The sequence below is a fragment of the Cyprinodon tularosa genome, unplaced genomic scaffold, assembly GCF_016077235.1.
Source record: "Cyprinodon tularosa strain WSP-4 unplaced genomic scaffold, ASM1607723v1 ctg118, whole genome shotgun sequence".
NCBI classification, from domain to species: Eukaryota; Metazoa; Chordata; class Actinopteri; order Cyprinodontiformes; family Cyprinodontidae; genus Cyprinodon; species Cyprinodon tularosa.
Window position 1 is genome coordinate 1,362,275 of NW_024037981.1, and position 27,474 is coordinate 1,389,748.

The 27,474-nt window shown below is 36.0% G+C and overlaps 1 protein-coding gene across 3 annotated transcripts; it reads right to left on the reverse strand.

Annotated features, from left to right (window-relative positions):
- Nucleotides 1-11,753: 11,753 nt before the first annotated feature.
- Nucleotides 11,754-25,636, reverse strand: csf2rb (colony stimulating factor 2 receptor subunit beta). 3 transcript variants are annotated; one of them, XM_038267707.1, is made up of 15 exons: nt 25,507-25,636; nt 24,105-24,299; nt 21,161-21,290; nt 20,876-21,051; nt 20,638-20,792; nt 20,366-20,510; nt 18,176-18,308; nt 17,927-18,081; nt 15,466-15,602; nt 15,183-15,363; nt 14,920-15,016; nt 14,720-14,786; nt 13,789-13,868; nt 13,463-13,625; nt 11,754-12,180 (listed from the first exon to the last, which is right to left on the reverse strand). In XM_038267707.1, exons 2-15 carry the CDS (start codon nt 24,202-24,204, stop codon nt 11,794-11,796), a joined length of 2,106 nt encoding a protein of 701 aa, XP_038123635.1. In that variant the 5' UTR covers nt 24,205-24,299; nt 25,507-25,636; the 3' UTR covers nt 11,754-11,793. The 3 variants fall into 3 exon arrangements, with proteins under 3 accessions (XP_038123635.1, XP_038123642.1, XP_038123628.1); XM_038267714.1 differs by lacking the exon at nt 25,507-25,636 and having other exon boundaries at nt 13,520-13,625; nt 24,105-24,352; XM_038267700.1 differs by lacking the exon at nt 25,507-25,636 and having other exon boundaries at nt 24,105-24,352.
- Nucleotides 25,637-27,474: the final 1,838 nt, after the last annotated feature.

Here is a 27,474-nt window from a genome sequence, read left to right on the forward strand (position 1 = left end):
ATCGCACCCAAAGACAAATAAAGTGCACAAGCACAGTGACTGTGTGGGACTGAAGAGGTATCTCTGTAGAACTGTGGAAAATAGTGCAATTTCTGTGGATGCATGCTTAGATATCATCAAAGAGAGACACTGCACTTAAATGTTGACAACCTAGACTGTATGGGATGTTTTCGGTAGATGTTACAATACCACTGGCACAGTGAAATACAAAGTCTATTCAGTGAAAAAGTTAATAAAAATGTTTAAAATGTTTTTTGCTAAAAGTCAGGTATTAATCTTTGAGACAATCATAATGAATCTGCAAAGGGTGCAGAATACTCAGCGTGATGTCGATCATCCGCTCAAATAACCCAATGATGGTCTCTGTTAACCATATTTCATTATATTTAACTCATTGCAAACACTGGAATAACAGATATGGTTAGAAAACAGAAACAGAGTGAAGTGCCTTGCAAAAGTATGTCACAATCACAAACTTCTGTGTAATTCATGTGAATTCTGACAGATGAACACAAAGTAGCGCATAGTGTGAGGGATTGCTTTTGAATCAATGAGGTGATGCAATCAGCTGGTTTTCTTTAGATAGAAAACTTTGAACGAATCTGACTGTATGATCTGGTTGAATTCTCTCTGTAAAGTGCCTCAAGATGACATGTTCTGTGAATTGGCACTATGGAAATAAACTGAATTGAATTCATAATAATTTAGAGAAATTGAAACTGTAATTTGATTTGAACTTGTACTTGTTTTTCAACAAATACAAATAAAAAAAATTGTAATATATATATATATATATATATTTTTTTTTTCAGTTGTGCTTGAAAGTTTACATACCCTTCCGTTAAAAACAGCCAGTAAAATCGATTGAAAATATAAAAGTAATACTAAATTCAAATAGTAAAAAAAAGGTAAATGACACGATTTTAAATATTTATATATATGTATATATATATATATATATATACATATGTATATATATGGAGCTCCTGAACTAAAATTTTGTTGAGCAACATAATGTACTGTAATGTTCATGACTTCTGCAGCTGTTGACAGGTATGTTGGTTCACTGTTCATAAGCAAGGTACTTTAATTTGTCTCAGTTTGTTTTGTTTTCATATTTCAAACAAGAATTCAAAATTAAGATTTTAGTTTCATGAAATTATTAACTAGCAAATTTTTATTTATTATTAGATTTACAGTTTTGCCCTATCTCCATTACTAGTGTGAATTTGTACACTTTCAAGCACAATCTATATATAGATATATATCTATAAATATATAGATATATATATCTATAAATACATATATATATATATGTAATTTAATTAATTGTTTCATAACCTAAGTCAGCTTAAAACTTAAGAAAAGGCTCTCATACAACAGATTTAGTGGGAATAAATATGATTTCTATGTGTTTCCATCAATTTCAGAACTGTGTACTGCTTTGTGTTGATCTGTCACCATAAACCACCAAACTCATCAATTGTTTTACTTTGAACGAAGATGGAAAAGTTTGGATGCATGAATACTTTTGTAAGTAGCTGTGTGCCAATAAAATTTCTGCTGCAGAATCAATGCTACATATATACATGTGAGCTTACTGTGTGCTATGTTTCTTATTTATTTGTCTTTACCGTAGTTTAGATTGATGTTCTCAGACATTTTCTAAATCTCTTTTGCTGGGTGGTTTAAACAGGTGCTCAATCTGAGGAAATTTGTTTCCAAAGTGTCCAAACTCTCCACGACATCCCTGTCTTATGTGTTGTTAAACATCTGTCCAGAAAAGGTGTGCATTGTTGTTTTGCATGTCTAAATATCTGGTGTTATTTGCAATTATGATCTTGTGAAAACACCTAAACTATGTTATTTCATAGGTATTTCTTTGGCCCCTTCTATATTGAACTTGTAAAATAAAACGTCTAATATTGTAAAACCCCAGCTGTTCTCTTAGAATATAAAATTTTATATAAATTCCTTTGACTGAAAACAAGAAAGGTCTCATATTTTGCTATTGAGATGGTAAAAAAAACCATTGATGTAAATTTGTGAATATTTCCAACTTTAATAACCTCTTAAGTTATTGACAACATTGCTTGACATATTATTAATGCCAATTTACAACTGTTACTCCTTAATGTCTGTTTTAATATATGAAATTGTGAAATAAGAATGTTTGTCTATTTTCATATGAGAATCTTAAAGGCATGAAATTATAATTGTTTTTGCTCCTTTTTTACTATGACCATAATTTTCTTCTTCTTTTTCAATTTATCTACCGTATATAGTGCCAGTTTGCCACACTACATGTCAAGCACTCTGCAGAGTCAACTCAATTAAATCACATGGAATAGGGCAGACTGGGGTTTAACATCATCCCAGGAGATATGTCTGGAGAGGCATTTTAACCGATTACAAAATAGATGCAAATAAAATATATATATTTTTATATTTGCATATCTGCATATTTTATATGGCTCCTATTATAACATTGCCTAGGTATTTTACATTGGCTACTCGCTAAATCAAGGTTGGAAAACAACCCATCGCCTGACAGTACGTGTAAGAATTCACTTTCAGAAATTATTGAGGTTATTTTAAATTGGTAGAATTAATAATGAAATAATAATACATTTAATTTATACTGCACTTTCCATCAAAATGTCTCAAAGTGCTACAGGTAAAAAGAAAAAAAAGCATGAAAAACCTCTAAAGGGGAGCAAAAGCTTTGCTAAAAAGAAATGTTTTAAGGTCTTTTTTTTTAAAAACTCAGTGGAAAGAGGTGTCCTCAAGGTGACAGGGAGGGCATTCCACAGATGTGGGGCAGCAGCACAAAATGCTCTATCTCCCATTGTCCTGAGTCTGGTTCTGGGAATGTGGAGGAGGTTTGAAAGAGTTAAGTGAGGTTTCAATGTGCTCATGTTTCTCATCAGGATCCTAGCTGTAGAGTTCTGAATGTACTGAAGCCTCTGCAGACTCTTTCTAGGGATGAGAAGTTCTTTGCAATAGTCCAGTCTGGAGGAGACAAATGCATGAACCAGCTTTTCGGCATCTGGGAAGGAGAGAAATGGACGGAGTTTGGAAATGTTACGGAGCTCATAGAAAGAGGTCTTGCATAGTAACCTGACTCCGCCAGATGGATTTGCTGGATTTGCTCCGCATATCCATGTGGAAACCTTCCGTTGAAGTAATTTTGGGAAGGGGCGTAAATACTGGTTAACTGATTGGCCTATGTTGGTGATAGACGGGCCAAATAAACCAATCAGATCAACGAAGCATATGACGTACTAACAGAGCGACGACGAAAACTCAACCACAAGCCAGGCTACTCCTGCTGCTGCAGGTAAAGGCTTGTTAGCTCAGCAAATAAGCAACATGTCGGCAAAGGATATTTGCCGTTTATGTAAAGATAATTTGCAAATAAAAGGCACAATTTCAGGTGCCCGGTCCATATTCCAAAAGAAGGAGCCGCCATGTTCTTTAGACTGAACTGTCGCACTTCTCGTTGCGTCACACCTCAACCCGCCTCAAAGCCAACGATGATTGGACGTTCGTTTGGTGAACTGCTCCAAATTTTCTTTAACGGAAAGTAGCCAGACTGATCTGTGAGTGAAACCTTTAAAGCTCGCGAGATCAGGATGGTCTCACGAGGCTACTTGCATAGGTGATTTATACGGGCTTCAAAAGGGAGTTGGGAGTCCATTTTTACACCAAGATTACAAACTGTTGATGAGAGTGAGATGTTAGTACTAGAAAAGGTGATGCTGGTTATAATTGATGATATGGTTTGATGAGGAGTTCCAACCAGGATGGCTTTGGTTTTGGAGCTATTGAGTTGAAAAAAGTTTTGCTCCATCCATACCTTTATCTCCTCCAGACAGGTGGTGAGTTTTGATGGGGATGATCGTGAGGGTTTGGGTGTCATCTGTGATATTTACATAGAGCTTTATGTCATTGGTGTAGCAGTGGAATGAGATATTGTGGCAGCTGATGATTTGGCCAAAGGGGGTAAGGTAAAAGATGAAGAGGATGGGACCAAGGACTGGCCCCTGGGGGACACCATGGTTAACTGTGTGTGGATTTGATTTGGAGTGGCCTAGGGAGATGTATTCTGTCTGGTTTGTGAGATATGATCTGAACCAACTCAACTCAGTGTAATTTAGTTCAGTAGTGAGGTGGAGCTGGTTTAAGAGAATGCCATGGTCGACAGTATAAAATGCAGCAGAAAGGTCAAGGAGGATGAGGAGGGATAAATAGCCAGCATTAGATGATATGTGGAGGTCTTTTTGCGTCTAAATAGGGCTGTCTCTGTGGTGTGTGCAGAGGGGAAACCTGACTGGGTTTTTTTAAAACACGTTATTATATTTGACGTGGTCCTGAAGGTGAGTGGCAACTGCTTCCTCAAGTACTTTTGATATGAAAGGGAGATTTGAGATAGGCCTGTAGTTGGATAGGACATGCGGATCAAGAGTGGGTTTTCTTTTTAAGCAATGGTGTGATAATGGCATTTTGTAAGACAGGGAGAACATGACTAGATTGAAGGGACATCTTTGATCTTGAACACACTTAAACTACCCATCAGCGTCTGGAGGTGAGCTTGACGATCACTAGTTGGTTATATCTCCCCCTCCTACACAAGTGTAGGCTGAATGATATAACAATCCTGAATTCCAGTTTAAGTATCAGGTCGCATTTGCTTCTGCCTTGAATGCTGCCTTATCCTCTTTACACCCTCATGGTTCCTCCAGCAGGAGGATGAAACAAAATAACTGAACTACCACCCACTTGACAACAAACCCCAATCCCAGGTTTTAGTTCAAGTGTGGTACCTGGCTCTGCTGTACCGGGCAACATGACTTGCCTTGATCTTTTAATCATCAACTTTTCAGGGCTCCAAATAGATGTTGCATGATCTGATGATGATTTTCCCCCAGTGTTCTGATGGCAAGGGCTCAAGATCGATGTTGATATCTTATCAAATGAAATAATTCTTTACTCTATTTCTAAAAGAAACAACAGCACAGGGGCTGATATCCAGAGTTTGTACCACATATCTGAAAAATGCTAACATCTACTTCCAGCTATCACGAACAATAAGGGATAACCTCTTAGAAGGCCTGAGGCATATCCTGCTGGGGATTCCCAGTGACAGCACACTGTGAGCGTTGGTATTTGGGGGTCTGGGCGGCTTTGATACCGAAATAATAAGGCAGGATTGTAATCTTGATGAACTGTTGCACAGACGATGTTTTGAGGTGGACTTTCTCGCAAAAAAATATATTAAAACTACTTTTTACCAGCTTATCACAGCAAATATAGCAAAGCCACTCTCTGCCATTGAATGCAGGAGCAGCAGAAGCATAGCATCATCTATACACACTTTACAGGAATCGCTCCAGGAGCTTCAAAGATGCTCTTGAGGCGCGTCAGACCTTAAAGTGTACAAGCTTTAAAAATGAAACAGCAGTAGCTTTTTTGCTGCCCAGACAGTGTTAGGTGTTGGAAATTTTCCTCAGTTCCTGCCACAACCTCTCATGCACCCTCCATGTCAGTAAATGACAAGAGGGGAGTCAGACTGCTTTGAATTAACATCAGACATTTTCAAGCACTACCGGTAGGCAGGCCATATACAGAGATGGCAAAAGTACTCACTTTCCGTACTTGAGTGAAAGTACAGATAGCTGTTTTAAAAAATACTCTGGTAAAAGTGGAAGTACTGATTAAACTTCTTTACTCAAGTAAAAGTAACAAAGTACCGGCTTGTAAATTCACTTAAAGTATAAAAGTAAAAGTAGAAACCACTTTTTTCATGCCGTTGCCTACATTTTAAATGGATGTCTGCCAATAGGACTAGATCTCCGTTGTGTTCATTTTCAATCATCTCGTCGTCCATAGTACTATGCTAACGCCACCGCCACCAAGCTGCAATGATTTGCCGCGAATGAATACCGCCGAATCTGTCGATTCATCTTGTAGTGGTGCGTCAAATGCAACGTAGATTCCCATCCAATTAGATTGAATTTGGTATTGATGACGTGAAAAATAATAACGGTAACTCCATTGAAATGATTCAAAACTAAAGTAACGAGCCAATTTTTTAAAACGTAAGGAGTAGAAAGTACAGATATTTGTGTAAAAATGTAAGGAGTAGAAGTAAAAAGTCGCCATAAAAATAAGTAGTAAAGTAAAGTAAAAATATCAGAAAAATCTACTTGAGTACAGTAACGAAGTATTTGTACTTCGTTACTTCCCATCTGTGGCCGTATATTAGGGAAAGATCCACTATGTGGCAGGAAGCTCAATCACACCAGCAAAACCCCAGAGACCCTATCATAAATAGTTTTATTTTTTCTGATCCTAAAAGCTAATTTGAATTTGTGGTTCAAACAGTCACTTACTAGATGCTTCAATATACAAACTTCTTTCTTTAATTATAAATTTGCAAACACATATTGCATCCAGAAGCACCAAACTAACTAATGCATTCAACGTGGCCATACACACTTGAATAGAGTGTTTAGTTGCAAATGGTTTCAATGATTTTTGCTTAGTGTAAAAAAAAAAAGAAGAGAGAAGCGCAGTTTATAGAGTTGAGTTGAGGAACTCTAGGTGAACTTTGGCAAACACTCTCCTTGTAGTTTGCTTTTCACAATTACCTACTTGACTCTTTTGGCAAGAAAAGCGTCCCAGTCAGCAGTCAGCTACACAAATATGAACGTGAATCATTGTGCCAACAAGTCATATGGCTCCTGTCTAAATGGAATCATAGGAGGAATGACTTAAAACCTCGTAAAACCTACAGATGAATTGTATAGGTTACAATAAAAACTTAAAACAGCTGATGCGCTCTGTGTTTGCATACTTTCTTCATGGTTTTGCCTTAAAATGTTTTCTACCTGTCTTTTTCTCCTCACACCTTACTGCATCTTATTCTATTTAGGTACTCAGGCAGCTGCCCTACTGTCAAACTCACACATGCGTATTACTTCTAAACACCAGACTCTCTAAACTTAGCACTGAAGTGGGAATGTCGTATTTTCATGGGTGTCCATGCCGCTCCACGCCTATTGATGACTTCAAATAAAAATGCAGCGACGTGCATGGGGGCTTGTTGACTATGACAAACACACAGGCTCATTTGAACACAAACAGGAGCCGACCTCTGAGGAAGCAGAGACCGTGACTGAAAACACTGGGGGGGTTCATGGATGACTAACCTTAAAAAAAGACACGCTTTGTTGGGTCTCAGCAGCACTGTTAATTTAACAGCAGACAGCATGTAGAATAATACCTTTCTAAGATTCCACTACTTTTGTATTTCAGAATTTATTTTTTCTGTCATTATATAAGCTTGTTCGTGGCTTCTGTTAAAGTTTTAGATGGAGACAGACAGCTCCGGAGTTTAAAGGTGCGGGAAATTTTAAATTTCAAATTTTGAAGGATGCTCAGATTAGATCAATCTAAGTGTTTTAGATTTATAACAGATATTCACATGGAATTGCGCTGAATGCAGATACTAACATTGGGGCTGTTAGCAGCTAATTGTTTGTCAGTGCTCACACATCTTTAGTGTTATTTCTGTTACCACAGAACAAGCTTTGTCGTCCACCTTATGTAAACTATGCAGAAAGGCAAATGACATGAAATGTTGCTTTAGTATGCTAATGTAACCGGCCTCTGAGTTGTGTAATAATGCACCGTTCAATCACTCCAAGTCAGCCAATAAATGGCGTGTTTAGTCACCGGTTATACCCGCAAAAGTAAAACTAAACTCTTCCCAAAACTAACTACAGATTATTGTTCTTTAAAGTAATAATTTCAAGGTAAAACCAAAAGACAATACATTAATAAAAATATAAGATGAAGGAATTTTGGTGGAATGAATATTCTTTCTTCCATGTTACACTAACTTATAAAAAAAAAAAAAAAGAGTTAAACAAGAACTAAACCCTAATGCCTGTGGAGTCACCTAAAGACATCTCACAAATCTCGTAGTAAAACCTTGCAGGTTAAAGGTATAATGTCAAGTTATTAAAGTCTGTTGTCTTCCAGCAATGCACTTATGTTATCTTTTTCTCACTGGGTCAGCTTCTTGCATTTATCACTTAGCTAACCAGCCTAAAATCAGCCACTTTGTTAGTGCAAAAAAAGAAAATTAAAAACAATCCACTGGACTTTGTTTCCAAGTTTGAAGACGTTTCGCTTCCCATCTACTGTAGGAAGCTTTTCCAATTCAAAATGTCAGGAATAAGGTTGAGTTAGAGGTTTTATACAGTAGCTCAACAAAGCCTTGCTTTTCTTTTTTTTGGAATGACTATGACCTGGATGACTGAGAATCTTCACCAGCGTTGTTAGTGCCAATATGAAGTTTTCACGACTCTGCATCACACTTGAAAACATATTTGTACTATTAACTTGGCTGACTTTTTCGTCATCCCTCAACACAGCTCAGTGTTCTACTGCATTTTGCACCATAAATATTTATTTTGGACTTCACTGAATCTTTCCATATCAATGCCTTTTGCACCATGACTTTTAAACTGGTTTTCCTTTTTCTCCTTTTTCCTTTTCTCCTTTACTGTTAACATTCCGATCACTGCTGCACTTTATTATTGGGAACATTCATTTCACTGCTGTAAGCTGCTTGTTCACTGTTGAAAAGCTGTATGCATTGAATTTTTTTTTTGTACACATTCTGTGTATACAAGATGACAATAAAGTGTGTCTAAGTCTAAAATGAATTAAAAGGTCAACATCTCCATAATAAATTGTAAAAGTTAGCTTGATCTTAAATTATGGATATAATCTAAATTATCTCAATATTTTCTTCAGATGATACCTGTAATAATAATGATATAATAATATATACATATACATATATATATATATATATATATATATATATATATATATATATATATATATATATATATATATATATATATATATATATATATATATATATATATATATATATATATATATATATATATATATATATATATATATATATATATATATACTGATTGGGGTACATTGAGGTAAATATAAAACTAAAATCCACCAAGAGGTAGTTTGTTTGTGTGAAATTAAGGCCCTGAAACATATGCTGTGCCTCAGGGAATATAGAGCCAATCAGTACTAAAAGAGAACAGTGTTAAAACCAAAGAACAAATATGAAAGATACATTAGATGACATAACAGCTGTGCTATTTAAGTTCACCACTGCCCCTGTGAATTGTCTGATCATAAAAACATAGAAAAATAACTAAAATCATAACATCTCCGACGGTCAAGTTTACCTAAAAAAAAGTTTCTTTTCCATGACCCTGATTATGCTTGTATTCCCTGATGTACAGGGATGAGGAAACAGGAGGTTGCACAAGAATCTGTTTGGCTCAACATGCTCCCTACGCCTTCCAGTACTTTTATTTTCCTGTTTTTCTTTGGTTTGACCGTCTAATAGGACATGCAGTACACACACAGCCGCACAATTACTTTCTCATTAGGTAGAGATTGCTAATTTTGTTCCTTAAATTTAGTTTTGCGTTATAAAACACTATGTTTTAATCCACACAAGAAAGATCAAAATGGATCATTCACTAAAATAGTGCTTGAAGAAACAATAACCCTTTGAAGTAAGTATCAGATGAAGGAATGTCTTCTATTCAGAGAGTTTGGAAAATTCCCTTTTATAGGAAAATATCCAGTTATGTCACCTTACATTCCACTGCTGCATGCAGGGTAGGTAAAATACATTAACCATCATTGTGGGCATGATGACTCAGGATAGCCTGTGTCAAAGTGCTTTTCAGTTCCATCAGACAGGAAGTTGTACCTTTGAATTGGCTCAAACACAGGAAGTTGATATCAAGATGCCTGGAATTCCAGCATTTTGTTCTCTTTAAGATCCCAAGACTATAACATCTCAAATCTTACAACTTAAAACTAGTATTATTATAAATAACTTTTGTTAATGCTGAATATACAATGTATTTCAAAGGAAACAGAAGACAAGAAACAATTACAACAATGGGAGTTTTATTGACATTAGAAATATAACCGTGTGTGCTACGATACGACCCTGAGAGAAAATATTGTAGAAAATTGTGATGTTATGTTTGGGGAGATGATTTAGGATGATTAATCCTTTGCAACATCTGCTTTAGCTCTCTTTATCTCCCCATCATCTCTGACCAGCATTCCTGTTCCTAGTAAAGAAAGCATTCCCACAGTTTCATGCAGCCACTACCATGCTTTGTTGCGAGGATGTTGTGTTTTCAATGCATCTTGTATACTCGTGAATGCAGTTTTAGTATTCATGCACAGCAGATTTTCAGGTTATTTGTAAAAGCTTTGTAATATATACATGGATTCAAAAGGTAAAATTCTTTTTGTGAGGAACTGCACATGCATGCAGAACATATTGCTTGTTCATTGCACTCTTCTGCCTGCCTGCAGAAACTGACTAACCCTTGAACTTTCTATAACCTCATTAAGCCGAACAGATGGAAAGAAAAACAGAGCAATAAATTTGAAATCACTGTGAAGATGTGTCTGCGTGTGTGGCATGGATACAGTAAGATACTGTAAGCTTTTAAAATGGATACAGCAGTCATATCATTGAGTAAGCAAAAGCCTTCTCTGCTTTTTATTTTTATATATATATATATTAGGATCATTTATACCCAGATAAATTTGGATTGATATTGATATTTTGATTTTAACCATTAGTTTCTAACCATTCATTTTTAAACTTTTGGAGTGGCCCAGCCAGAACACTGATTTTACTTTTACAGATAAGCTGGAGAAGAGAGAGAAAATTATACATTTTTAAAAGAAGGTGCAATAAAAAAAAAATAAAAAAATCCTATTTTCAAAATTGACACTCAGTTAAGAGCTTTATGAATTATTTTTTGGTTTGCCTGTAAAAGGAGTTTTCTTTTTGTAATTCAGTCAGTACCTAACTGTGTCATTTTCAAACTGGTTTTCATGGAGAGCTAAATTTATGTTTCTGAAACCATTGAAGTCAAAGCTAGTAGCTCAGGCTCATTTGTCCCAACAAATGATTAAAACAAAAATGTGGGATTCTTCTTCTTCTTTTTTTTTTTATTACTGAGAATGAAGATAAACGCTGAAAATGAATTTGATGGACACCCTTTCTATCCTATTAGTTGAGCAGTTTTCGTTTTTTTTATTTGCTTCATTTTTCAATCATCCAAAGATAAATAAATACTATAAAGTACCTTTTTGTCCAAATTATTACTAAAAGGCCAATTAATGAAATGTCTGCATTAAACTAAATGATTTTAGCTGAGAATTTCCTCCAGTTAAACTCAGGACATGCGTTCAGGCTAACCCATTCTCTAAAAGTCTCCTAGAAACAGGAAATAAATAACCATTACATCCTGTATCCATTAACTCCTCATAGCAAAAGTAATCTTTAACTTAAATAATATGAAATATCTCTACAAAGCCTTAAAATATTCCAAACTTTTTTTGTTTTTGATGGCCACAGAGACATCAAAAACAGTCACAGATCACAGCATCTCTTTATATAATAATTTACATTTCTCTCTCTAGAATGCAAAACCTCTTTTTACCTTATCGACTGATGCTTACTTAAATATTGTGGAAATAAAATCAATAAACGACTGTGCAAAAGGAATAAGATGGAGTTTTTTTTCTATAAAAGCTCAAGCAGCTTATAATAAAGTAAAAAGCTTATAAAAACAAGAACTGATTGGTTATTTTTGCTTCAAACCCCTGCTGTGTCTCTTTCTTGCATGCTGCTGTTTATTTTGACTGTGCAATAACAGAGGGGAGCTGGCAGTATCCAGAGTTAGTGCCCTCTTGAGGCCATGAGGGGAAAGGTCCTGATGTGTAGTCAGATGGTAGGTTCATCACAGAGGGCTCAAGAAGGGCAGACTGGTTCTCACATTGAGCGGGCTGCAGTGTGGCATTAGGACGCTGCTGGTCCTGCTCAGGAGTGCTGCATATTTTGGAGCCTGAGTTACTGTGAGATGTGAGATCTCCTGTGGACCTTGAGAGTGAGTGGCCAGGGAGGGACACGTAATCTTTATCATTAAGCAGGCACGGTGCAGGGAAGAAAGGTGCAGCTTTATTGGATGATGTTTCATTGACCTTTGCTGGATGGGCATTAACTGATGTGGATCCTACGTCCTGAAACACAGATAACACATGCATCAAATAGCTGCAATGCCAAAAAAAAACAAACAACTTTTTAAATAAGAACATTTTAGAAGCATTTCACTGTTAGCAGGGGGTAAGAAAAAAAATGTTACATTCAGTAAATGATTATGATTAAACTGATGATTAAAAGAATCTTAAGATAAAACATTATTTTAAAACATAACAAACATAAAAAGTTGCTTTTTTTGGGGGTATTTTATTCAACTACAAACGGCCTGGAGAGCAGCTCCTTTATGGGATAGCGGGGCTTGTCCAACCAAATAGCAGGTTAAGTGAAGAGAAACTTTCCTGAAATACCAAAAATTTACCTGCTAACAAAAAGGTGATGTGGTTCTATTAATGTTAAAAATAGAAGAAAAAATATTAGAGCTGATATTTAAATATGAGCTTTTTAAACTAACAATAAGGCTACTGTAGCTTTAAGAAAACCTATCGCACTTTAAGAAAGAAAACATTAGTTTATGTATGTTTCTGATTCAACTTCTGATTCGCTTGCCTTGTTAAACATTGATGTATACAGGAAACCCTAGAATGAAAGATTTCACCACCTCATATTATGCTTTTTCAGATAGGAAAATAGTTAACTGATGAACTGGGAAAAAATATAATACATTGAGTGCCCCTTAAAGATAAAAAAAAACCTAACCTAGGTAATCAGGCAGTATGATAGGCTTATTATAGTTGTACTTTCAGTTTACCTCTCAGGTTTTTTACAGCCTTGCACCAAAACATCCTGTTACAGATATAAGTTCTACTTTGGTATTTTTAAACTCAGCTCACATTCAGATGGTGGGGGGGATGGTTTGGCATAAACAATATGAATGCAAGGATCTTTCCTTCATATTGATGGCTCAGAGTCGAGGAGGTGATGTCATGGTGTGTTACAAAAATGTTGGCACACCTTGGTCTCCTTGGTAAAAGCTGAAAATAGTTTGAAAAAGGTGCGCCTGTGAGTATTGTTTATGCCCTCGATGACCTCAGATTACCCATCTAATAAAGCTGCCTTCAGCATGATAACACCTGAGGTTACGAGCCTCAAATTGGTTCATTGGGCTTTAAGGGGCCTCCATAGATGTTAGATTCCCCTCCAGAGAGAAATGTGGAGGTTCTAAAGCAAAAAGGGGATTCCACCGCATACTAGCAAAGAGTTTCTAAAAAAACTTTTAAAGCCCCATTAGGAATAGATGACATTACTTTTCAGAGAATACTTATTTACTTGGAGACTACATTATTTTTGTCGACGGTGGCTGACCTGACATAGGATGTAAGGTCCACTAAAACTCATAGATGATCCATCCAAGCTTTTAACCTTATCAGTAGGGTTTGAAAGGTAATCACAGTTCCAGCACCTCCCGCTCTTATCCATACACTTCTTCTCAGTGCCCATTGTCGGCCACAGCAAAGCCTCTGATGAGCTGGAGGGAGAAGACAGGTCTTTAATTATCTGTATTTCATCATCTGCCTTTCTTCCTTTAATGTGCCTCAATCCAGAACTCATAAAATCTGCTTTTAAAGGAGAATCCTGCAAAACTGCTTCGTAATGTTGTATTTTTGTAGGTAAAGTTTGATATTTATTACCAGGTTGATATGCTGTCGAGGTGCTGCACGCTACAGATGGAGGTCTTCTCACTCTGCATGAGGCTTGGTGAAGGTGACGACTGAATCAAAAGAAAATGTGAAAATGAAGCAAGACTTACAATTACCAGCCGGTTAACTTTTTTTGTGTGGCTTAAATGAGATGATGAATTCATTTATTAAAGGAAGAAAGCCATCAAAATCAAGTGGGTCCTACAGTATGTCAATATCTTTCCTGAATCCTGAATGAACAGTAATTCTAATATATATATACTGTATATATATATATATATATATATATATATATACATATATATTTATTTATTTTTTTTTTTTGGAGAGCTGAGCTTACTTTTTAGGAGCCAAAGCTGAGTATCACCTGATTATAAAATAAAATGATTGATTAAAATAGAATAAACAGAAACGGTTCTTCAGCAGAACAAAGATCCAAAGCCAAGTCAGAATACAGTCTGATAAAAAAAAAATACCAAAGAAGTTCTGAAATGTCCTGAATCTAACCGCCAAATCACTGCAAACACATCGTTAGTTCACTTCAGTTGAATCAAACCATTTCTGGAGCTGGGGCAAAACTCCACACTTGTGACTTTAAAGACCAACAATAGGTATTATAAAGTCTTGATGTCAAGCTATTTTCCAGAGGGGTGGACTTACAAAGATTCAGGTTGGGTTTGGAGGCTTTTTGCCCAATTTAAAATTAAATCATAGTTTAAAAAAAATAATTTTGGTATTTAATTGGGGTATCTTATCTTTTATCAAAGTTTGTCTAATCATCTGAAACATTTACCGGTAGGTGTGACAATAAGAGCAAAAGCAGAATCATCTGTAAGGAGAAAACACTTTCTCACAAAACCTAATACTATATCTAAAGAAATCGAGACATCAGACGCACTCCCGATAAGTGATTCGGCCTCACCGTGATCTCAGACAGGACTTTGCTTTTGCCAGGAGAGGGAACTGAGTCTTCCCATGACATGACCTTCCTAAATTAACAAAAGAAGAACATTTATGTTCATTTAAAAGTGAATATGCTTATTTAGACATTAAAATCTTAGCAAAATTGACTTCTGTTTTAACTATACTTCAAAAATTTGGACACTTTAAAATGAGGCTTACTTCTGGCAAGCTGGGATGGTGTGGTAAAGAGTGAGAAAGGCTGCGGCTGCAATCACACCACTGAAGAAATAAATCAGATATGAGACCGTCCAGCTGGCTGTCAGAGAAGGAAAAACCAGATTAAAGTTGTGATCCTGAGAGGTGTTTGTTCAAATCATTATACTTGGACATTTATCTTAGGTCTTGCTGAGAGAAAAAAAACTAAAAGGGAAACAGAAAACAGCAGGAAAGCATCAACATGCATGCTGATATCGTAAACACACCTTTGTTTGAGGTCCAGTTTGCAGGATCAGACCATTCTGAGGGGATTCCCTCATAGGTTTGACCAGATCCAGGGTCGACCAGTGACCTTACTTTCACCTCGTAGTCCTCCAATGGGATAAGGGATGTTCCTGGAATGGTAACGAAGGTGGATCCGGAAACATTTAGCTGAACAAAAGATCCCTAAGAGGGCAGAAATAAAAGTACAAAAAAAGTGTTTTCAGGAGCTGGGGCGGTGATAAGCATGCAGTGGTGGGAAAATATAAACATGTCAAATGCTCTTACCTGATCTTTTGTCCTATAATACCGAACCTGGTATAGCAGATCTGGTATAGCTGCAGGTAGAGCTGGAGGAGACCACGATACCACCCAGTCACCGTTCTCCTCCTTTACTTGGACCAGCGTTGCCAAGTTGGGACGGACTGTTCAAAAAATCCGTTATTTGTATCTTTACTAATAATGTTTCTTTCATAAAACAGCTTCTAATTTTTGCAGCAATTTTGAAAATATATTCTATATACTACTACTATTTATGTTGCTTTTTTTAACCTATTTTTCCAATATGGGTGTATGGGCATGAATATTTAACCATTTAGAAATCTGAAAAATTGGTTTTAGAGTTTTAATTTTCTATCCACATCACTTTCATTTGTTAACCTAAATCTAAGTACAAATGCAGATCTCAGAGGTTTGTTAAGCAAGAACAAGAAGTACCACTAAGACCAAGGAATATAGCAGACAAAGTGATCGGTGGCAAAGATCTGGAGAATTTGATTATAAAAACAATATTCCAAGCTTTGGATTTTTCTCTCAACCACAGTTTAACCCTTCAGCTCCAAATGGAGAGGGTGCAATACAACATAAAAAATCTGAAAATTGAATGCAGAAAACGAACTACTGGAGGAACTAACACCGCACACCAGCTTGAAAACATAAGGATGCTTTTCTTCCACAAGGACAAGGTAGCTAGACATAGTTGACGGGAAGATGGATGAAAGTAAGTACAAATCAGTCCTGGAAGAAAAGCTGTTAAAGACTGGAGATTTCCAGCCTAAAAAACAATTTCAAAAAATCCAATCAGAGCAAGAATGCGACGGTTTAAATCAAATGAACTGTGTGTGTTTTAGTTGCCTAAGGTTAAATCAGATAAGAATCTGTTTTAAAGAGCTGAAACTCTTAATCAAATCTGGCTGAGCGTTGGTCACTTTGGACAAATTTATTCTAGATGTGTAAAGCTTTTAGAGACTCACCCCCAGGCCTTACTGCTCAAAGTTTTTCATCTAGAAAGTAAATGAAAAGGCAGGCCAGAGTTGGCCTCTTTTTTATATGTTTTGAAAGCAATGCATTATTTTCTTTCTACGCTATAATTACTGCTCCATTAAAGCACCATTAAAATACAAAAGAAGCTGTGACTGGACACATTGTTTAAATATTCAAGTGAGGCAGCCCAAGGCATAAATGAACTAAACGACTGCCTAGGACAACTATAATTGTTGTTATTTAGAAGTCAATACATAGACATGAAACAGAAATCAGTGGTCTTTGGACTGTACTGGAACACAGACGATGAAGGACCATTGTAAACTTCTTCAACACAAACTTATCTTTTAAGACAGTCTAATAGTGATAATAGTGCACTTGCTCCAAAGATATAATAATAATAATAATGATTTGATTTTGATTTAATTATGTTATGATTTTATACAACTTATTTTATTATTTTTATAAAAGTTATTGCAATTGTTTGTTGTTATTCTTGCACTGCAGGTATTTTTTCCCCCACAATATTATTGTAGCAGGAACACACAAAAAAGTTAAATTAAAATAAGACTTTTTACTCTAATTAAATCAGTTTATTTAGTATTTTAGTATAATGCATATAAATAGGGGATTTTAACTACTGAAAATGTGTCAGCTATTTGATTATTGCACTCTAATTTTTGGCAGAAATAAAAAGCCCCCTAATGGCTTGTGCTGGGCCTGGACAAGACAAACTGCAAACTTTTATGGTTTAAACAACCAGATGGATTAGAATAGCCGCTTTTTTATTTTATTTTATTTTTTACTAAAAGTCATATAGCTAACATGCTTTATTATTTACCTTATGCAAGGATACAAAAAAATGTTTTCTTAATCACTTAACTGTAGTGATTAAAAACGTCCACTAGGGGTCAGTATTGTACCTGATAGTTAGCTACCATCCCAGCTGATAGAGCTGATCTGAGGTTGCTGCAGTGTTTTGCAACCCTGTTCGTAAACACAAAATGTCCTGAGTGTTTTAAATGTTTCCCTGCTTCAGCAAAGATCATTTCAATCAATGGCTGATAAATATTATTTTTCTACTCCGAATTCATCTGAAACATTGAGAAGCATCTAAAATGGGGATCAACAACCTTTTTGAAGCTGTTGATGCTTAATGCGTTCTGAGACAAACAAAAAGCTACTAATACTGACCTATGAACTAGAAGAGCCAACATTCACCTTCATTTTATGTAATATTTCAGATTTTGGAACTGCTGCTATAATGTGCTGATTTGGATGCAATAGCACAAAACAAACACTAAGTGGTACTGTACAACTATGCCATAAACCTTGTTGACTACTTTATATCTGCACTGTTTCCTGTGGTTTTATCACCCCCCTGTGTGTTTTTAATTTAGGCTGCTCAGATAGGCACAGAGGGACTGCTGTCTTCCCTTCTCACCTCCTCGTCTTAAGCGGCTGCCTCTGACTTCTTTGTACTCACTGTGCTTGTAGGCTATAAAAGTCTTCGTATTGTGCATTGGCAGGAGCCTCAGGTGCAGATGTTCAAGGTCTACTTCAGTAAGAGAGCAGCTGTAATTCACTTCAGTCAATGCAGGGTCAGATCTCACAACTGGGTCTGTGCAACACTGCTTAAACCTTAAAGGATCAAAGTTTGCAGTAGATCAGAAATTGGACAGCCAGTGTGTGTTTTCAGTTCAGAACATATTGCACCAAACACGGTTTGCCTTACTGAGTAGTCAGGTTGTGTCGACAGGTCAGCTGGTAGGTGACGATATGAGCCAGCTCCCTGCTCACCTCCCAGCTACACGTCACTTTGTCTTCTGCATCCAAAATGCAGTGCAAAGAGGGAACCTGCCTGAAGTCTGGTATCAGAAAGACAGAAAAAGAAAGTTACCAACACAGCTGGAAAGCACCATGTGTATTCCCATAAGCGGAAAAGATTAAAGTTTCAATTAAAACCATAACAATTTGATCTACAGCCTATCTCAACAATGTCTTCTTACTCTTTGAAGCCATCCAATCTAATAATTCAACAAGGCAATATTCTTACCGCCATTGTATGTGCCAGACCAACAGAATGTAGTACATGATTGTGAAATGGTAGGAAAAATGTTAATGGTTCAGTTAAAAGTTCACTAATCCAAATCTTGTGTGACTTGCATTTATCTTCAATTCAATTCAGTTATACTTTATTTATCCCTGAAGTGAAATTTAGTTTCGGTACAGCCTGTCCAAGAAGACAAAAACATACAAAGGACATATAAACACAGAAACATGCTTTGTCCTTAGCAGAATACAATTGAGACTGCAAAAAAAAACGAGCACATAAGATTCTAAAAAAGTAAAAAAAAAAACACTGGACTTTGATTTCGAGTTATGATGAGGTTTCGCTTCCCATCCACGAAGCTTTCTCAATTCAAAATGTCTGCAGTAGAGTTTGAGTTCCAGGCTTATAGAGTGGCACAAACAAAAGCCTTGATATGGCTTAGAAAACGTGCAAATTAAAAAGAAAAACAGGTCCAGCAGTGAATCAGTTTCAAACTTGGAAAACAGAGGCCAGTGGTTTGTTTTTAAACTTTTTAAACTTTTTTGGAATGACTATGACCTGGATGCAAACACAGATAACGTGACATCTTTTAGGCAAGATGAACATCGAGGAAGATTAGAGGTATGTGTATCATATCTGAACAGTGTGTGCACAAAGTGAGTCCATGAAGCCCTGTTCCCAGGGTTAATGTCCTTGACTGATGTAACAGTTCATCAGCTGAACAATAGGCAACTTCACAGAGGCAGCTTCACTCAGCCCCTTTGTGTCTAATAAGAACTCTCTTTTTGTACAAGAACGGCTGCAAGTCTTTTAGGGCTTACTTTTAACAGCACTTAGTATATAAAGCCTTAAAGGGGAACGCCGTTTTTTTACATTTAGCCCTTGATTGTACGTTATTACATCATGTTCTACTCAACTCTATGAGTTTTGTGTCATTTGGAGCTGTTCTGAAGATATTCCGTTAGGTTATATCCAGGTAACGTCTTCCTATGGGCAACGACTTAAAGGCACATACTAAACTGTTCATAATTTATCATTTATGGTACGCCAGCATTCATAACATGTAGGCGAATCACTGTCCCCCAGACTACCGCGGTTATATTTTTTATATTTCTATTTTTTAAAAACAAAGCGGTGTGTGTATGACGTCATCCGCGTGCGCCGGCTACCGTTCATTCATCCTGTCCGCTGAACAGCAGCTAGTTTTACTCACATGCCTGGAAGATGTCTAGTGCTACTACCACGGATGATCTCGCTCTCTAAATGCAATTGAACGATTCAGATTAGCTAGCCGAATGAATAGAAGGGGTAGAGCGTAACCGCCTGGTGTACATTGGTTAAATAAAGTTTTATTTTGAAAAAAAAAAAAAAACGGAAACCGGCACGGGGATGACATCATAAAAAAATATAAATATAAAAAATATAACATAAATATGATATAAAATATAAATATAAAAAATATAACCGTAGATGTCTGGGGGACAGTGATTCACCTCCGTGTTATGAATGCTGGCGTACCATAAAGAATCAATTATGAACAATTATGAACAGTTTATGAATCATGAACGGAATATGTTCAGAACGGCTCCAAATGACACAAAACTCATATGGGTGAGTAGAACATGATGCAATAACATAAAATCAAGGACCCAATGTAAAAAAAACGAAATTCCCCTTTAAGGCAAATGTTAGTTTTCCATCACACCTTTTGAATGTTGACGGAAAATACCTGCTTTGGTCTCATCTTACAAAAGCAACCTCTGACTAAATTTGTGAAGTGGATCTTTCCATTTCCTCCAGAGATATAACCCTTTATGCTCTCCTTGTCCAGCTTGTCATATCACTGTCTTTTTGATGTTGTTTGTCACTCACCATCTCTAGTCTTCCACATCACCACAGGACTCCATTCGCTCCACAGGCCAAGACTCGCCTTGCTTCTCACCCTGGCTTCATATTTACGGCCTGGAAGCAGCCTCTGCCTCTGAAGGGTAATGCTTGTGTTGGCGACAGTCTCAGTCTGTGCAGAGAGTGATATGTGGTGTGCAATTACTAGTAGATACAGAAAATGAACTATTTCTGATGAGAACTTTTATGAGCTGTACAGAAATGTAGTCAGGTGTAGATTTGATGTGTTTGAAACTAACAGTCCACTGGTCCTCCGCCTGCATCCTGAAGCTGAGCTCATACGTAAGGTTTCTGTTCAGCGAGGAAGATGACGGATATGTGCTGGACCACAGCAGCGTTTGGTTTCCATCGCTCTCCTCAGATACGTACAGATTCCTCGGCGGGCGTGCTCTCACTGTGTAACACCATCAAATAACAGCATCATCTCTATAGCGCTTCATTTTGCTCAATATAAGCTACCACAGTGTCTGTGCTTACAGTGCTGAACAAGATCCTGGGACGTGTGCTGGGAAGATGAGCAGAGACTTGTTGTCTGGTTGTTTATGAGGAAGACAGCGTGGTTGATGCCCTGAACAAACGAGTGAGTCTTATATCTGCAGTGGACAACTCCTTCCTCATCCTTGTTTTCGGCTTCAGAGGGCACACACAGCTTACTGCGTAAATATAAAAAAATAAATCAGTTAGATGTAAAGCCGTGCCTGAAAATGGTAGCTTCTATAGATTTTGTTCTTGTCCTTCTCCTGACCCCTGTGCTCCATTTACCTGCTGCTATCTCTGCTGCCCACTTTCTTCAACCAGACCTGCAGTGTCGTGCCTTTTGGTGCCTTCCACTTACAATACACAAAGGACATGTAGTCGTTATGGCATTGCAGGGACTGCAGCAAAGGAGACACTGTGGAGGGAGAAGCATCAGTAAATATATTGCTGAAGAATCATAAATGAGAACATATAATTTATGACATTTCTTAATTTATTCATCCAGTCAAGATGGTTATACAGCAGATAGAATTAAAGGGAAGTGTGAGAAAAAAGGGGCTTTTGTGGGGCTTTTATTAGAGGCTAACATCTTACCTCTATATATACACGTCTGTTTAAAGAAATATATTAACTCTTCATAGATAGCGTATTAACAACTTTAGTCTGAGGCTGTAACAGCAGTAGATTTGAACACTAGTTTGTAACACATTATACCGCCTCCTTTGAGGGGTTTTGTTGTTTTTATATTTGGGGTTACTGTTAAACTTCAACATGCTGCTTTTTACACAATGTACTTAAATGAAAAATAAACTGAAGATGTTTATGGCATCTTAGAGGTTTATCAGATATTTGAGGTTAAATATCTCCTCATATTTTAAATTCCTTCAACAATTGTGGTATTTTATAATTAATATATGAAAAAAGCAGATTGAATGATACTAAAAAACGATCAAAGAGATTAAAACTCTTTTAAAGAAACATACCAGATTAAAAGTTGCCCTAACTTAAAGGAATGTTGTTTTAAATGTTAAAAGTTGTTTTGTCTGTGTCATGATCATGGCCTAATTGCTCTTTTTATTCACCTGCCAAACTCTGCCAGTTTTATTATTATTGCTCATCTTATTCCACCTGTTCCTGCTTCTATTTATATATATATCAGTCCCAGCCATTGGGGCCAGACTATTGATGTTTAGATAATGTGATGCTCTTGATCATGTCCTCAGTGTAGAGAGAGATTTTTAGCATTCCATAGTGTTCCTGATATCCTGACCGGTTCTGCCTCTCAACCACTAGGCTTGCTGTTCCCATCTGAACATTCTGCCTGAACTCTCTATGGACTTCTGGAACCCTGGACCAGCCTGTTTCTGTCCTCATCGGTATCCCTGACTGGGCTCCGGACTCCTGGACCTCTAAGCCTTCCTGTTCTGATCTGTTTTCCTGATCTGGCTCAGATTCCTGCTGGTTTTCTGGGGCTGCAGCATTTAGGACACTCTGGGTGGTGCCTGCCTCATCTTCTTGGCAGCCCCCGACTGGATCCTACCGCAATCTATGGAGATGGACTGAACTGTTAAACCTCATAAGTGACTCACATGGACATTTTCCCTCAGCTTCCTTCTTGTCTGACAGCTCCTTATCGTCAGATTATCATGGTCATTAATATTTATTTATCTCCAAGCAGAGTTTCCAGTGATGGGCGTTGCTCAGCTGCAGTCACTGCAGATCTGTAAATGTGCATTTTAATAAACGCTTTGAATTATCCTACTGTCTCTCTACCAGTGTTGTATAGTAACGAAGTAAAAATACTTCACTACTGTACTTAAGTATATTTTGGAGTACTTTATACTTTCCAAGAGTATACATTTTTTTGAGAACATTCACTTTTACTTCACTACATTTACAAACTTAATTGCATGCTTTTACTCCGATACACGTTCAGTGTTTGGTTTAGTTACTAAGTAAAAAAAAAAAAAAAAAAAAAAAAAAAAAAAAAGAGCGAGAGAAACGCAAGTGTTTTGACCCCTACTGACGACAAAGTCTTGTTCATCAACACCAATAGGATACGTCTTTTTCGCAAAGCCAGTCTAAATTTATCCTACACTTGGTTGTGTATATTATTTTAAGTGAATTTAACCTTCAAAGTTTACCAAAATGTAAAAAAATGTCATTCAAACTCCACTTAATTTTTACTTATACTTTTCACTACATTACTTGAGTACATCTATTTTTACAGTAATTCTTATACTTAAGTAAAAGTCATTTCAGATACTTTAAGACTTTTACTCAAGTAACATTTCAGTCAGTCACTTGGACTTTTACCAAAGTCGTATTTTGGAGAGGTACTTATACTTTTACTTGACTCCGAGATTTCAGTATTTTATACAACACTGCTCTCTAGCCTAGAATACTGGAATACTCTAACAGTTCGTACTGTATGCTTCGAAAATGTATTGGTCCCCTTCAGATTTTTATCCTTATTTTTTTGTTTGTCTCACTTAAATGTTTCAGATTATTAAACAAAATATTGGATCGAACCAAAGCACCTAGAGTATATACACAATGTGATTTAAAGTTAATCTGAATCATCTTGGCTTTATCTGAAAAAGCATTCAAACTGAAACCTGGTTGTGTCACCGAGGGTTTCAATACCTTCCACAGAGCTTTGGAGGAGTATTGGTCCTCTCTTCTTCACAGGTATGTTTTAATTCAGTGAAATTCGAGTTTTCTAGCACCAACAGATTGTGTAAGGTCACACCACACCATTGCGATCAGATTTAGGTCCAGACTTCGACAAGGCTACTTCAAAACTTTCATTTGTTTGAAACATTCAGGTCCACTTGCTGGTTAACCTTAAATCATTTAGTAATTTCTTCATTTATCAGCAAATGTGAGCAGGGTCTGCATTCTCCAAATAGATATTTTTTTGTATATGGGAATTTTAATTTTCTTTTGTTGATTTTTACCTTGTAACTCTGTCATAGATCATTTTTCTTCTCTGAGTCTTTCTGATGGTTCATCGCTTGCAATAAATATGGCAAGTAAGAACTTTTTCTTTTCCGTAACCTTCTGGGTGAGTTGCTGGTAAATTCTTGCAGTGATGTTATTAATTATCTCAGTGTTGTTTTCATTTTCTTATCATTCTAACAAATATGCATCAAATTAACAAAAAAATATATGCTTTTTTAAAATTATTTTTAAAAGTTTTTTTTTTACTTTTTAGTTGGATACTCACTGTTTTTGCTGTTGCTTTCATGAACTTCACAATGATCCAGACCAGAAAAGAGAGCATGATGTGGAAAAGCCAAACACACCAAGATCCAGAGGACAATCATCCTTCACCTGTCAACGAGGGCTTCACAGTCCTGTTTGTTTTCTTGCCTGGTTTTCCTAATCCACATGGGCTGCGTATCTTCACATCATGAAGGAGCTTGTGCGGCAGAGGTGAGACTGCTCAGTTTTTTTTTTTATTTTGATATATATATATATATATCTATATATATATATATATAGATATATATATACACAGACAGCATACATGGATTTAAGAAGGACAGAGAGAGAAACAGTTCATTTACTAGAAATTATGCAGAAATGAGTCACGACAACATCAGCTATAGTCTTCCGCTATGAGTGTGGGCTTTTTGTGGGATGTCACCACACATCCGCCTTCCTCTTATCTCTCTTTCTCACATGTGATATACAAAAAAAGAACAATCATATACTCTGGGGAGCTCACACATTGGTATGAGAAAACAAACAAATAAATAACATTGAACGTTTTGTAGAAAAAAGATGGTTAATTTAAACAAAAAAAAAAAAAAAAAAGGTGACTAAAAATGTTTAGTTGGTGGCTTTCTGCACAAGATTAATAAGACCTTTGCCATTTTTAAAGGTTTTACAACATAAAAGTTAATTTTCCTCATATATTTTGGAGCAGCAGAAGTGCGGATACCAACTTACAAATAACTATAAAATAAATATATACAATCCTTCTTCAACTTTTATTGTTTTGAAAAAGATGATAATGAAACCAATTTTTTATTACCTTTACAGTTTTTAACATACTGTCATATGGATAATTTCACTTACTTTTATTTTATGGAATCTGATCAAACTATTGACACTATTTCTTGTAAAGTCCTGCTAATATATGTTTGACATTGTTTATACATATATTGTGTGCGCATCAAATAATCCTAAAGGATTAAGGAATATGCTTTTAAACCTAAGGTTTAAAAAGAACAGCTTAAAAAAAGGGAAACCACATAAGATTGGATAGTTTCAGTTTGTGGTTTAAGGTGAAACATGAATTTATCAGTACATTTACAGTAAAAAGGGTTTTTTCTTTAAGGGTCTCTTGGGCCTGACTTTTACCTTTTTAGCTGCTGTTTTACAGTAGCAGTTTGGGGAAACCCCACACAGAGAATATCAGAAATTCTGTTTATATCTGTGAAACCTTCAGGCACATTCTTTAAGACGGAAAAATTTACACACAGAAAAGCAAGAAGTTGAAAAGAAAGCAGCAGCTTTCAGTTTTACATATGATTTATTGCTATGTATCATCATTTATAATCTGAATGCATATGTTATTTTTTTTATCTATAATATAAAATCTGATAAAAAAACTCAGTTACCTTTTTTTCATTGACAAAGAGTCTTTTTCCTTTGTCCGTCACTCGTCACAGCCTCCTTCTTGTCTGACAGCTCCTTATGAACATTGACGAGAACTCTGTGGGAGTTTCCTGTGCGGCAGCTTCAGTTTCCCCTTTCTGTCCAGGGTGACTGTTAATGTCAGCTTGTCTGTAATGCACAATAAGTTATTTTCTTCCTCTGGTGACAAGAGGCACATAAAAGCTTCAAGCTACCCGATCTATTGAAATAAAAATATATTACTCATTATTGATGTATTATTCAGAAATCAATTAGAGTTCTAAATACTCTCTTGTTGGTGCATTAACGTAAAATATTTGGACGACAGGATCTAGAATAACATCTTGAATAACAAAAAAAAATAAAGAAAAATTTGGTTTTTGAGGTTCTTTAAAAGATTTTCAAGATGAAGGCAAGTAAAACCAAATAACCAGCTTTATGTGGCTCGGCCGCATGTAGAGTAACTGAAACCTCTGCCTGTGCCACAACAAACTTTGTGTTTACATGTTGAAGGTGTATCAACTCCTCTGTATGAGATCCACATGCAATGATATTTACAGTGTTTCCTAACCAAATTAATTTAAATATTTTAAATATTCCTACTTGTGAAACTAAATGCTCGCCTTGAGCTGCAGTAAGACAAGACAGGAGTAATGAAGGTGGCTTCAAAGTGTCTTCATTCAGTGTTAAAGACTATGCTGTGCATTTTTGTTCTTATGTCAGTTTCAACAATTCTCATATGATATAAACAAAGTTTAATAAATCAATAAGAGATTAGTGCAAAAAAAGTGGTTTATCATAAAAATATGCCTTTGTAAAATAAAGAAAAAAAATCACCAATAAAAAGCTTTCTTTCAATTTATTGAAAACAATTTTTTTTTTTTTTTTACCGAGGCAGTTTTTGGCAGCCCTTGTGTGTAAAAAACAAACAAACAAACAAACAGATTAGATTAATCCTTAATTGCAGTAGCATAACCTATCTCAAAAAAATTATATATCCAGAGTGAAAAAAGAACAATAATTCTTTTACAAAATCCAACATTTATGACACCAGGTTAAACAAATACTCATATTGTTTTGCCTCCACAAACAGTAACCAGGTTGCAAAGGGAAGAATGAATAAAACTTCCAAAGCTTATAAACCTGCAGAGCAACCACTAGAGCCCATTAATATGCCAGGATGGTTAAAAAAAACAAAAAAAAAGATCTGCTGGACAGAATATTAATCTGCTTTAAGCCTTTTTTGGATGATTTTACCAGCATGGTGAACAAATTTCTCATCAGCTACATACAGCAAAGGCGGTCCTGCAGAGTTTGCACTTTGTGGACATTCTTTTAAAATATTAGGATGACTACATCTTAAATTTCATCATGGATTCACTGTAGACAGCTCTGTATTCTAGAAACACTGTGCAAACACAACTTAAAAAGAGAAATAAACTATTCTTTATGACAAGATCAAAGATGTCTTGTGACTTTCATTTCTTCACAAATGTAATTTATACCTGGTATTTAATCTAAACATAATTAGCCTCTTTAGGGCATTTTCTTTTTCTTTAGATTCCAGGTATGAAATGTTGCCTTTAGAGGGTTTTGAAGTTAAAACAGTGTAAAACGTATTTTATTATTTCATTTTTATTATATCTAAAATTTAAATAGGAAACAATTAACAATGATAAGAACAATATTAAATAAAAAATGCAATAATAAATCTTTAATGGTTATCAGAATTTCCCTCCATTGATGTTATACGCAGCAGCTTATTTGCTCTGGTGTGACTCTTTGCAGTCAGCTAACAGTGTTGATTCAAATGGTTCAGTTTCTTGTGGTTGATTTAACACTAATATCAGCCCTTTATTCATGGAGTTTAATTCTCATAACAGAATTACATTAGTTACACATTCATCACTTGTTGACAGATAGAGCAAACCATGCTTTAAATGCTCAGACTT